The following is a 13,004-nucleotide window of genomic DNA, read 5'->3' as shown; positions in this document are numbered from 1 at the left end:
AAATATTTTGTGTGGGACTGCTTTCAATATAAGACTTGATATGATAAAAATTTAGTTCTGGAAATAGTTTGCCTTTTTCCATAAAAAATTTTAAGTGGCATATATAATAACCATATGATAAAATTATGTCAATAGAAGCAGAATTTTAAAACACTAAGAAAAAAGAATACCACAAATAGATTATAGACTCAGTATAGTTCCTATAATTAATTTTCAAATTTGGTTTTGGGGTCCCTAGCCATCAAAGAAAAATGGTATACAGGATCTTACTGTTGGGAAGAGAAGGTATATCAGTTACCCAAAGAAAGCATAGCATTTCTTAGCACTGAATTCTAAAAGCAATTTCTTACATGGGTCACTATCACAAATAACATTTTAGTAGCAAATTCAGTAACACTTTATATTAATGCATCTGTAATGTCATCTGATTAGTTGTTTTTATATAGAAATAAACAGAGTGTGGTAAATAATTATATGTTTTATTTTTACAGGAACCTTGGGAAACCAAAATGAGACATAATCAACTGTGTTGTGAGACACCACCTACTGTCACTGTTCATGTAAAATCAGGGTCAAATAGATCACATCAGCCTAAAAAACCCATTAATCTGAAGCGTCCTATTTTTAAAGATAGTTGGCCAGCATCTGAAAAAAATGCACATAATAGTAACAAGTCTAAACGCCCCAAAGGACCCTGTCTCGTTATACAGCGTCAGGAAATGACTGCTTTCTTTAAGTTATTTGGTAGGTTTAAAATATTTTAATAGCGGTAATTGTAAAGTACTTAAAACTGAGAGAATCTAACGGTCTACTTTACTGTTTTCATAATAATCAAAGAGGATGTTATTTTCTATGTCAGATTTGTGTCTCCAACCAGTTTGTTTTTGTTTTACTTAGGTCATTTTTGTTTTTGTTTTAATGTTGGGTTTTTGTTATTTTGGATTGCTTTTGGTTTAGAAGTTCAGACTCATCTAGCTTCTGGACTACTTAAATCCAAGTGTCAAATGTGAGTTCTGGGCAATTCAAGTTCATATTGTGAGTTTTGTGTGACCTAAGTAAAATAGCTACATGAAGTCTCAGATGAACCAATTGACCCAGTTTGATTAGGCCTGAGGTGTTTCCCAGGATTATCAGTGCTAAAAGTGAGCAAAGTGGGAAGATTGATCAACCTTGAGAAGCTTCAGTATTATATATAGGGAATATATTTTTTTAATATTTTTTTTTATTTAAGTATTCTCTTCACCCAACATGGGGCTCAAATTCATTCTCCAAGATCAAGAGTTGCATGCTCTTCCAACTGAACTAGCCAGGCACTTCACATAAGGGGATCTTGTTAAAAATTATGCTTTATCGGGCGCCTGGGTGGCTCAGTGGGTTAAAGCCTCTGCCTTCGGCTCAGGTCATGATCCCAGGGTCCTGGGATCAAGTCCCGCATCAGGCTCTCTGCTCCACGGGGAGCCTGCTTCCTCCTCTCTCTCTCTCTGCCTGCCTCTCTGTCTACTTGCGATCTCTGTTTGTCAAATAAATAAATAAAATCTTTAAAAAAAAATTGTGCTTTATCATCATGCTCATATAATGAAATTGAGTTTAAATTTATTTGTTCAGATCATGAGACAATACTACTTGCTGACAAATTTCTTAAAAAAGAAATTTCTTTCTATTACTTCTATTAGCCAAGAAAGGGAAGATTTTTTTTTTAAGGTAAGGTAGTAAGGTATATAGATTAAAGAGTAGAATAGTTGAATCTGGTAAATATCTGTAGGAACGAAGCAAGTCAAGTAGATACTGTAGTCTATTAGATCCAGGTGACAGAAGTGTATAAGAGAGTAGGGGACAAGAGTGTTTGCCCTACTCAGAAGACAAAAATCTTAAGAAAGAAAGGAAGGGGACACCTGGGTGGCTCAGTGGGTTAAAGCCTCTGCCTTCGGCTCAGGTCATGATCCCAGGGCCCTGGAATCGAGCCCCACATCGGGCTCTCTGCTCAGCGGGAAGCCTGCTTCCCCTTCTCTCTCTGCCTGCATCTCAACCTACTTGTGATCTCTGTCTGTCGAATAAATATATAAAAATTAGAAAAAAAAAAAGGAAGGAAGGAAGGTGGGCAAGCTGGTTAAGATTTTAAAGAAAAGCAAAAAAGAAGAAAAAAATGTAAGTAGTATAAGTAGAAAAATGTTGAACTACCAGAATATTCCCTGTCAAGATCTAGAATGTTGTTAATATAAGTTTCCCTTTCTCTTTAAGCCTAGTGCAAAACCATTACCCACAAACATTTTTATTATTCGTAACTGATCATGAGAAATAAGAGAAAATACCTGGCTCTACTGTAAGTAATCTAAGAAATAGTTGGGTGCCTGGTTGGCTCAGTCAGTAGAGCATGCAACTGACTCTTGATCTTGGGGTCGGGAGTTAGAGCCCCATGTTGGGCTTAGAGTTCACTTTTAAAAAATGAAATTAAGAAGAAATTAATTAGTCTAAGAAAATGGTACTTATTCTTGGAATTTCCATATATTTGAGCATATTGATATTTCTAGGATGTAAAAATGAGTATAAAGAAGTATGTTTTGTTTGTTATTTAACTTAAAATCAAGGGGGTGAATGGGAAAAAGCAGATTTTCTCAGATTATATTCCGACAACTACTCATATATTTAGGGACTATATGTTTTAGCCTTTTAAAATTGAGTGTTTCTGACCTACTTTTGCATATTTTTAAAAGTATTTTTGTTAATCTTTTGTCATAATACTGTTTTTCCAAAATTACCTGTTAATTATGAATAGCTAATAAATTATGAATCTTCTTTATATAGACATTTTCATTGGTATTTAGATAGTAGATAATTGGGCAGAGATAAATAGGAGATGAAAAGAAGAGTTCAAAACTAAAAATACCCTGAGATCTAATAGGAGAAAGTAGTAGAAAGAATAAAACAAGTAATATTCATTAAGTCATTATTTACTAAAGACTAAGTTATCTTTTGTCAGATTCCATTTCCACCAGTAAAGATAGATTTTGGGAAGTAATAAAGAGCTAATCTAGAGTAACCCAAGACATCTTTCTCAAAGAGCTATTGGGATAGTCAAGAAATCAAACACTTATAACACTTCCCCTCCAGTCTGAGCAAATCAGATGGGAAACCCAAGAGTAAAGCAGTAACTTTTTGTACAGTGCTTGCCATGGTTACCAAAGAAATGCAAACTACATTTTAGACAACACTGGTCTGGCCATTTTTGTTTGCTTTCTAAGCACCATTTATAATCCTCTATCTAGAAGTTAATTCTTCAAAAGGATTCTATTTTTAAAAGACAAGTCATAGCTATCTTTCGTTGTAGATGACGATTTAATTCAAGATTTCTTGTGGATGGACTGCTGCTGTAAAATTGCAGACAAGGTAAATTTGGTAACAGTGTAATCATTAACTGGCATTATTATGTTACTAGACCATCAGAACTTTAAAAAAGCCTTATAAGAATTTTTAATCATATTAATTAAGGTTAGAAAAAGAACCTGCATTGCTCCCTCAAAGTGAAGTCCTTACACATTAATTTTTGAAATTAGCATATGTCAGAGATTTACTTTATATTTGAGGAATTGCAGAATATTACTGATGAGATTTAAATGGCCTTATGTCCATATTTGTTTGGTTGGAAATAAGAATGAGTATAGACTTAATACGTTTTGATCAGAATTACTACCTTTTTTCAAGCTGTGGAGAAAGAATATTCTGATATTCATTCCACTAAGGAAGTCTGTTATACATTCTGATATTTTGTAGGTAACTTAGATAAAACAAATCCCAGTAATTTCATAGAGTAAAATTAGTTTATTATGTTCTTTAAGAATCAGTGTTTCATAAGAGATCATCATGATGCTAACTTACATACATAGGGACCATGATATTTCTATATTCTTTAGATTTAGCTGAACAGTTATGATTTCAGCTTTGTAAATGCCATCTTAGACCAAGTAGTCATATCAGAAAATTCATTGTGACCCACATCACACTTAATTTTAATGTAACAACCAATGGGAAAGGGATGAATGGAAGACTAGCTTATGATTAAATACTTATTAAGTTAATACTGATGTGAACTTTTTTATTTCAAGCTTAAGGTAGCAAAGATAAAATTAGAGTTTTTTTTTAATTTCTAATTTTGGAAATTTAATTTTGGAAAATTTCAAACATATATAACTTGAGGTAGAGAAAATAGAACAAAGACCCTCCATGTGCCCATCATGTAGCTACTATGATCATCAGCTCATGGCTCTGCTTGTTTCTTATAATCCTTCTTCCCAAAACTGGATTATTTTGAAGCAAATCTCAGACATCCTAATATTTTGTCCACAAATTTTTCAAGATGATGTATTTCTAGAAGATGAAATCCTTTTAAATATATTCACAAAGTCACTAATATTTTTAAAAATTAGCAGTAATGCCTTCATGTAAAATATCTATGTAGATGTGCATGTGGAGTTGTAGAGTTTTCAACAGTTAAGTGCATTACAGTAATTAAAGATGCTGGACAGCAGGGGGCAGTGCTTTTAAGGTAACTAACTGGCATACCGTATCAACACTATTTCAAGAGTTCTCTACTGAAAGTACCTTGAAAATTTGGAATAAACTTTGTAGTCAATCCTATGAAGATAGGATAAATAGGTATTTTATGAGAGGGAATCTAATACATCAGTACTATAAGTTGTTTTTAATTTGGATAGATAGGACCTGGCATAGTGTCCTAATACCAGGTTAGATACTTCTTTCTAATAACAAATTTAAAACACTGTTTTCCAATGAAAATAGAGCCATGTATTCTAATTTCTGGTTAGAAGTTATTTTTAAAAGGTTATTTTAAAAAGTGAGTATATGAAATTGCTAAGAGAGTAGATCCTAAGTGTTTTTAACAAAAAGGGAAAAAGATATATGAGGTGATGGATGTGTTGATTAACTTGACTTTGGTATTCATTTCACAATGTATATGTATATCAAATCATCACATTGTAAACTTTAAATATATACAACTTTGTCAGTTATACCTCAATATAAAAATTGCCACCCTTCGATCAGTCATTCAATCAACCAATAAATAAAAAGTGAGTATGGATGTCTGCAGTTAAGGAGTCAGGAAAAAGTTTTTATATAGATATATGCATCAAGCCAATGTGGCAACATACTAACAATTGGTGAATCTATGCAAAGGATATATGGTTATTTGTTTTATTATTATTTCAACTTCTTTATGGATTTGAGATTTAAGGTAGGAAAAAATTGGCTTTTAGTTCAAAAAATATTGGCAATAATAAAATTTAGGAGTTCTTCCTAATCTTAATCATGATAAATGGTTCAGAACTATTTCTCACCATGTACATGGACTACAGGAGTCAAAAAGTAAGGACCCAAATAAGTAGGGAATTCTGTAATAGAAATAAGTCATGCTTTATTGTTTTTAGCTTATTATTCATCTCAAAGATAACTATTTTAAAGCCGTTTTACATATGAAAGCAAAACATTAATATCAACTTTTACTTTTTTCCTTATAGTATCTTTTGGCTATGACCTTTGTTTATTTCAAGAGAGCTAAATTTACTATAAATGAGCATACCAGGATAAATTTCTTTATTGCTCTGTAAGTATGCTTTCTACTAAGTGATTTTTGTGGTTCTTATTTGTAATATATGTGATACCTTATTTAAAACACGCTATTTTGGGGCAGTAGCTGGCTTGGTTGGTAGAGCATGCAACTCTTGATCTCTGGGTTGTGAGTTTGGGCACCACATTGGGCATAGAGCCTACTTAAAGAAATAAGTAAATAAAGTTAACATTGTAACTCATAAAAAATAAACAGAGGTTTTTTAAAACCTGATATATATCTTTGAACAGGCCTTTATATATAGAAGACATACTTTTTTACTATTTTAATAGGATATTTTTATGTTCTTTTCACTGATCTTATCCTGCTAGATGCCTAAGTATTCCACTTAAGTTTGTTTTTTACCTTTTACGTTTTTCAGAATGCTCCATATAAATTATCCCAAATTTTCCTCTTTTGGATTTAGTTATGTTTTAAAAACAAAAATAGTCTCTTTGAAATTTCCAGTAAATTTATAGTTAAAATCATCATCATTGACCTTTTACATTAAACAGCTTGTGGAAATGCTGTAGACATACTAATTGTAGATTTATGTCTATAACATTGAAGTTATTCATATCTGATACCTTTAGAAATGACTTAACTCTTTTACTTAAGACACTGAACTTTGACCAAGGAATATGGTTTGTTTTCCATTTCTTCCATTGACTTTGTATTAGACAGTTCATACTAACTTTGTAGTCTATTAAATGGTTTTAATAACATGGCTTTCTGATCTATAGGTCAGAATTCTACTAGAAGCAATGTAATTTAAGAAAATCAATCTCAATCTCAAAACGTTTTCTACCCACTACCTAGATATAATACTACAGTTGGAAATGTGTGATATAATTAAAAGGACTTAACTAGGGAACTACATATGAATACTTAAGGTGAATAGCACAACTGTTAGCACTGATGAGTGAGTTTTAACTCAAAGTCTTTAACTCAGACTCAAAGTGTGAATAGGACTTGAAGAAACTGATCTCTTCTTGTGCTCAGAAGACATACTTCCCCAAGCGTGAGGAAAAATGAACTCTATAACATTTGGTGATGATTGCTAAATTGTGGGAATATAATAGTACTAGCTAATACTGAATGTTATATGCAAGATATCCCAAAAATGTTTTTTATAAGCTCCTTGAATATTCTCTATGAAATACATTATTTAATTATCTTCATTTTACAGATAGGGAAGTTGAGACTTAGGAAGATAAGTACTTTCCAATCTCACAAAAGTTAGTAGTGGCAGAGCTCGGGCGCAAATTCAGGTGTGACTTGCCAATGACCAAATTCAGTGATTAGCCACTGTTACATATCTCTTTAGTATTATATCTGTATGTTGATGCAATATCTATTTTGTAGTTTTTCCCCACCCGAAAATTAAAAGCAAACCAGAAGAAGCTTTAGTTTTAATCCTTAACCAGATTCCTGAAATTGGATTTGTTTGATGTTTTAGTAATCTTATAATCAGTAAAGCACTGTGTCAGTTTACACTATGTAGAAGTATATGCAGTTGCATTTTATGTTGCATAATAAGTTCCATGTTAAAAATAACATGGATTATTAATTTCCATTTTGTATCTAATCATAATTTTTATATAGCCTGACTTAATAGTTCTCAGTAAATATTTTCTCAGTTAGCCACAGTTCTAACTCGAGTTCTTTTCCCTTCTATGTATTCTTACAACACTCTGAACTTTTATTGTCATGATTCCATATTCTCTTGTACAGTTATTTGTTTCATACTTAGTTGCCTCTTTTACTTGACTATAGGCTTCTTAAAGGCAAGGAATGTGTATCTTTTTTTTTGGCATCCTTAACATATGGATGTTCTTAATTCTTTATTTGGATAAACATAATTAACTATTACACCAAAAAAAAATGGACTCTGCTCCAAGAAAATCTACTTCAAATTAGAAGACAACTTACATGTATACAATACAGATATTTTATCACATTGAGCCTGAAACATTGTTAATCTAGAATAGAATTACAATGTAGTCAGGATTTCGTAGAACCATAGTACATTATAGATAGTCTATGTTTTGCTTAGTCAATAAGCATGAAAGGGGCCAACCTCTGGCTTCTATCTACCCTTGAATAAGAACTGTCAGGGATACTAAAGTAACAAATTACTTTATGTAATTTCAGAGGACATGTTTTGACTCATATAACTGAATGGGTTTAACAATGAGGTGCTTTATATTAAGGTAATATATGTACAATTTTTTAAGGGAGGATAAAGTAATATGTTGGTGTGAATTTTATATTAATGTAACTAAATTGAATATGCATATAGTTTTTTTGAAGGACATAAGTGGATATACAATTAAAAGTAAGTCTTCCTCATATCTCAAGACCTTAGTATCCTTCCTCAAGGATAATTAACATTTCATATGTATCTGTCTAGAAATAATTTTCTATACATGAACCAGTGTATATATCACCCAAAAAGAAGTGTACTATATACTTCTGTGCCTTTTGGAAATCTCTGATGTGAAATATCTACAAAAGGAGTGTATGAAGTGTATATATGTGCGTATGTTAAAAGAAAAAGCAAAACAAATACTCATGTACCCATGACTCAAGAAGAGAACATTGCAGAATCTTAGAAGCTACCCAGTGCAGTTTCCCAGATAGAGCCCCCTTCCTTCCACAGGTAGTAATTTTCTTGATTTTCTTTATTCTATGTACAAACCGCTAAATAATATATTGCTTAGTTTTTCCTAAACTGCAATGACTATATAGAATAGTCATGTTTTCTGTTCTTCTGTAACTTCCTTCTTTTGCTTTAGGATTTTGAGATCCAGTAATACTGATATGAGTAGCCCTGGTTCATTCATTTTGGCTGCAGAATGATACTCTATTGTTGCTTATATATTTGATTTTTTTTTTTTACTATCTTCTCTTTATGTCCCACTTTTTCTGTTTCTTCTTTCCACTCCATTTTTACCTTCTTTTTGATTGAGATTTTTAAAATTTTTACTTTTTGATACCTTTTGTCCTCTACTTGGTGGGAAATTATGCAGCCTATATCTGTTCTTTTAACAGGTATCCCAGTTACTTATTTTTTTTAACTTGCTAGATTACTGGTTTATTATAAGAGGATGTAACTCAGGAACATAACCTCTCAGCACATCTGATTTCCACATGTTCATCTACCAGGAAGCTCTATCCCATTTATTTTTAATCAAGAACCTTAAGTATTTTAACTCCAGTCACTCCCTTCTCAACTTATATTCTCTTGTTTTGCAATTCTGTAGTTCTACATAAAGCCCTCCAAAAACTTAGAGACATTATTGTTGTTGTTGTTGTTGTTTTAAACACTGAATATTTGTTTACATTAACCTACATGCTTACATCTTTGCTTGCTATTCCTTCTTGCATCTCAAACGTTCCACTTGGGATCATTTGTCTTCCTTTCTTACTGCTTTTAAGAACTTTTTTCCTTTGGTGTTTGTCTATTTCAGTATCTTCACACTTCAGGGTCTGTTTCAGTTTCTGGTGCCTTGCTCTCTTACGTATTTTTTAATTAACTCTCTTGGAAAGTCATCTATGGGGTTTTCATTGTTTCCAGTGAGAAATCTCTATCCTTATCTCTGTTTCTGTGTTATCTAACATGTCTTTTTTGTTTGTTTGTTTGACTGCTTTTAAGATTTTCTCTTTATCACTGGTTCTGAACAATTTGATTATGATGTGCATTGTTGTAATTTTCTTCATATTTTGTGCTTTGGGGTTCATTGAGCTTATTAATATTTTATAGCTTTCATCAAATCCCAAATTTTTCAGCCATTTCTTCAAATTTTTTTTTGTCCAGCCAGTACCCGTTAGGGACTCCAGTTTCACCTCTATTATTTTTATTTCTTTTTCTGTATGTGTCCGTTTTGGATAGTCTTCAGTCTTCAGTGCACAGACCTTTTCTTCTTCAATATTTAGTCTGTCTTCAGTGCACAGACCTTTTCTTCTTCAATATTTAGTCTGTCTGTCCCACTCTATGTATTTTTCATTGTACATATAGTTTTCATCTCTAGAAGTGCAATGAATGTGTCTCCTTATCTTTTTGAACATCTGGAATAAATATAACTGCTTTAATGTCCTTGTCTGTTTAATGTTTATTATTTCTAACATGTGTCAGTTTTGACTGATGATTCTTTTTATTATGGGTCATGTTTTCCTGCTTCTGTGCATGCCTGATCACCCTCAAGTATTTAAGATGATACAGATTCCCATATGTGTATAAAGAATCTACCTGGGTGTGGGGAAAGAGCATAACAAAAGATTAGAGGGAACAGTGCCTTACATTTACCCAGGGCTGAAAATAGTGCCTGTTCCCACCAGCCAGAATAAACTCATGATTCACAGGGTATTGAGTATAATACTCAGCAATGTCTTGCCTCAGTAGCGGGGAATAATTAGCCCCAGTCTGAACATTGCTCCAGATCCACCTGACAAATCATAAAAGTATGACCTGAAAGGATCAGACTGTTTCCAAGTAACTTAACTGCATCCCAGAACAAAGCTCAAGATTTATAGGAATACAAAAATATACAGAACTCAACAAAGTAAAATTTACTCTGTTTCTATTTTTGACCTGCATTTCTTTAATTATGAGTAAGGTTGAATGTCTTTTATGTGTTTAGAAGTGATCGTGTGTGTGTGTCTGTCCGTCTGTGAACTGCCTGTTCATGTCCTTTTCCCATTTCTTTTTTGAGTTGTTGGTCTTTTTTGTTAGGTATCTGGCTAATACAGTTGAAGAAGATGAAGAAGAATCCAAATATGAAATTTTTCCATGGGCTTTAGGGAAAAACTGGAGAAAATTGTTCCCTAATTTCTTAAAGTTAAGGGACCAACTCTGGGATAGAATTGACTATAGGGCTATTGTAAGCAGGCGATGCTGTGAGGAGGTAAGATTTTTTAAGTACTTTATATATGTAATCTCGGTTTTCTCTTTATGTAATTTCCCTTGTCTTGTTTTTTAATGTGCTTCTAATATTTCATTTTTTGTATATGTAAGAGTAGACTGTTAACCCTGATGGTTACCATGAGTACAACTTGTATATTGCAATGTTGATGTTTTAATTTTATACCACAATAATTAAAAATTGTCATTTGTTTTTCAGAGCAGCCTACTTCTGTAGTAAGTATTTTTGTTTGTGTTTATGTAGTCTAAAAGATCACAAATATATTGGGAAAGAGCAGTGTGCACATTCCAAAATATGTTAATAACATTTGGAGCTGAATAATAGTTTCCATTAAATAAAGTTTGTGAAATTTCAAGTTCCCAAGATTGAAATGCAAACTGCATGGTCTAAAATTTTTAAAAATTTAAATACGTTAAAAATCGTACCTCTTTTCACATAGAATAATACATAAAGTATGTTTCTTTGGTGCCGGATTCTATTAAGATAAAACAGAAAGACACTAAAAATTAAATGATGGGTTATTTTGGGAAGCAAAAGCAAAAATGAACTATTGGGACTTGATCAAGATAAAAAGATTTTGCACAGCAAAGAAGATAGTCAACAAAACCAAAAGACAACCGACACTATAGGAAAAGATATTTGCAAATGTCTTATCAGATAAAGGGTTAATATTCAAAATCTATAAAGAACTTAATAAAACTCAACACCCAAAGAACAAATAATCCAGTCAAGAAATGGGTAGAAGATATGAACAGACATTTCTTCAAAGAAGATATAAAAATGGCCAACAGACACATGAAAAAAATGCTGTCAACATCACCCAGCATCAGGGAAATACAAATCAAAACTACAATGAGATACTACCTCACACCACTCAGAATGGCTAAAATTAAGAAGTCAGGAAACAACAAATGTTGGTGAAGATGTGGGAAAAGGGGAACTCTCTTATAGTGCTGGTGGGAATACAAGCTGGTGCAGCCACTCTAGCAAACAGTGTAATTAAAAAGTTAAAAATAGAGCTACCCTATGATCCAGCAATTATACTACTAGGTATTTACCCAAAAGATACAAACATAGTGATCCAAAGAGTTACCTGCACCCCAATGTTTGTAGCAGCAATGTCCACAATAGCCAAACTATGGAAAGAGCCCAGATATCCACCAACAGATGAATGGATAAAGAAGATGTGGTATGGATGCGTATGTATATATGTATACATACACATATACATACAATGGAATATTACTCAGCCATCAAAAAGATGAAATCTTACTATTTACAATGACATGGATAGAACTAGAAGGCATTACACTAAGCAAAATAGGTCAATCAGAGAAAGACAATTATCATGATTTCACTCATATGTGGAGTTTAAGAAACAAAACAGGATCATAGGGGGAGGGAGGGAAAAATAAAACAAGATGAAACCAGAGAGGGAGACAAAAGACAAGCCATAAGAGACTCAACTATAGGAACCAAACAGGGTTGCCGGTGGGGTGGGGCAGAGGTATAACGGGGATGGGCATTAAAGAGGGCATGTGATATAATGAGCACTGGGTGTTATATACAACTGATGAATCACTGAACTATACCTCTGAAACTAATAATATATGTTAATTAATTGAATTTAAATAAAATTTTAAAAATAAAAACAAAAGATGGGTTATTTTATCTAACATTCTGTTTTTACTAAAGAAAAGAGTTAATGTTTCAAACTAAAGAATATTCTAGAGTAGAAAATTAAATGGAAGGCAGTGATCATTGTAAACCTATACTAGTTCAGTGAAGTTTGGTAAATGTGAATTAGATACTGTTATAATGAAATGAAGTCATATCCAGTTAAATGATGACAGGCCAAAAGAGCCAATTAATGGATTAGTGTCAAACTTCAGGGACTATTTTGGAGGTGCATCGTAGAACTCTTTCCAGAATTAACTTTCTTAATTATTTTAATGAGATGAAGATATTAGAAAGCAAGCATAATTGTGGATCAGACTAAGAGGATTATTGAATGTTGGGGGAAATGAAAGGATTCAAAAATAACCAAGAAGACTGAGTAGCAGGCCAAGTTTTTTCAGAATTGAATTCAATAGAAAAATATGAAAAATCAGGTGTGTATACCTTCCCCATATTATTGGATCCTCACTAAAGGATTTAAACAACTCATTCCAATTACAGAGCATTGAAAGAGTCCTGTATTGCTGTTTTTTATCACTACCTCCCTAGAGGATAAATTGTGCACCTGTGCCATCCTTGGACATGATAGTAGGCCTTATTTGAACACTCTGATTTTTCCAAAGTAAACAAGCCCCATGGTATACCCAGCTAAGAGCATGGAGTGGGTACCAGAGGCAAGAGGCTGGGCTAGGTAATGCTCACCTCATGGCAGATTGCCCACCCACTCCTAAGAACGACTTGCGTTATAATTGCAGCAATTTATTTTTTTTTTTTAAAGATTT

At 32.7% G+C, this 13,004-nt stretch overlaps 1 protein-coding gene across 1 annotated transcript in view; it reads left to right on the top strand.

Moving 5' to 3' along the window:
- Positions 1–494: 494 nt before the first annotated feature.
- The window catches only part of SPDYA (speedy/RINGO cell cycle regulator family member A), a gene marked incomplete at its 3' end in the record, with an annotated part of 27,174 nt that continues 14,664 nt past the window's right edge, over positions 495–13,004 (top strand). Inside the window, exons 1-4 of the mRNA XM_080813323.1 lie at positions 495–744; positions 3,326–3,384; positions 5,532–5,617; positions 10,356–10,527. Coding sequence (XP_080669449.1) covers positions 510–744; positions 3,326–3,384; positions 5,532–5,617; positions 10,356–10,527 — 552 coding nt within the window. The 5' untranslated portion in view covers positions 495–509. The remainder of the gene's footprint in view (positions 745–3,325; positions 3,385–5,531; positions 5,618–10,355; positions 10,528–13,004) is intronic.

The sequence above is a fragment of the Martes martes genome (assembly GCF_963455335.1).
Source record: "Martes martes genome assembly, chromosome: 9".
Taxonomy (NCBI): domain Eukaryota; kingdom Metazoa; phylum Chordata; class Mammalia; order Carnivora; family Mustelidae; genus Martes; species Martes martes.
Note: the sequence above shows the minus strand (reverse complement) of the source record. Positions and strands in the feature narration are given on the sequence as shown.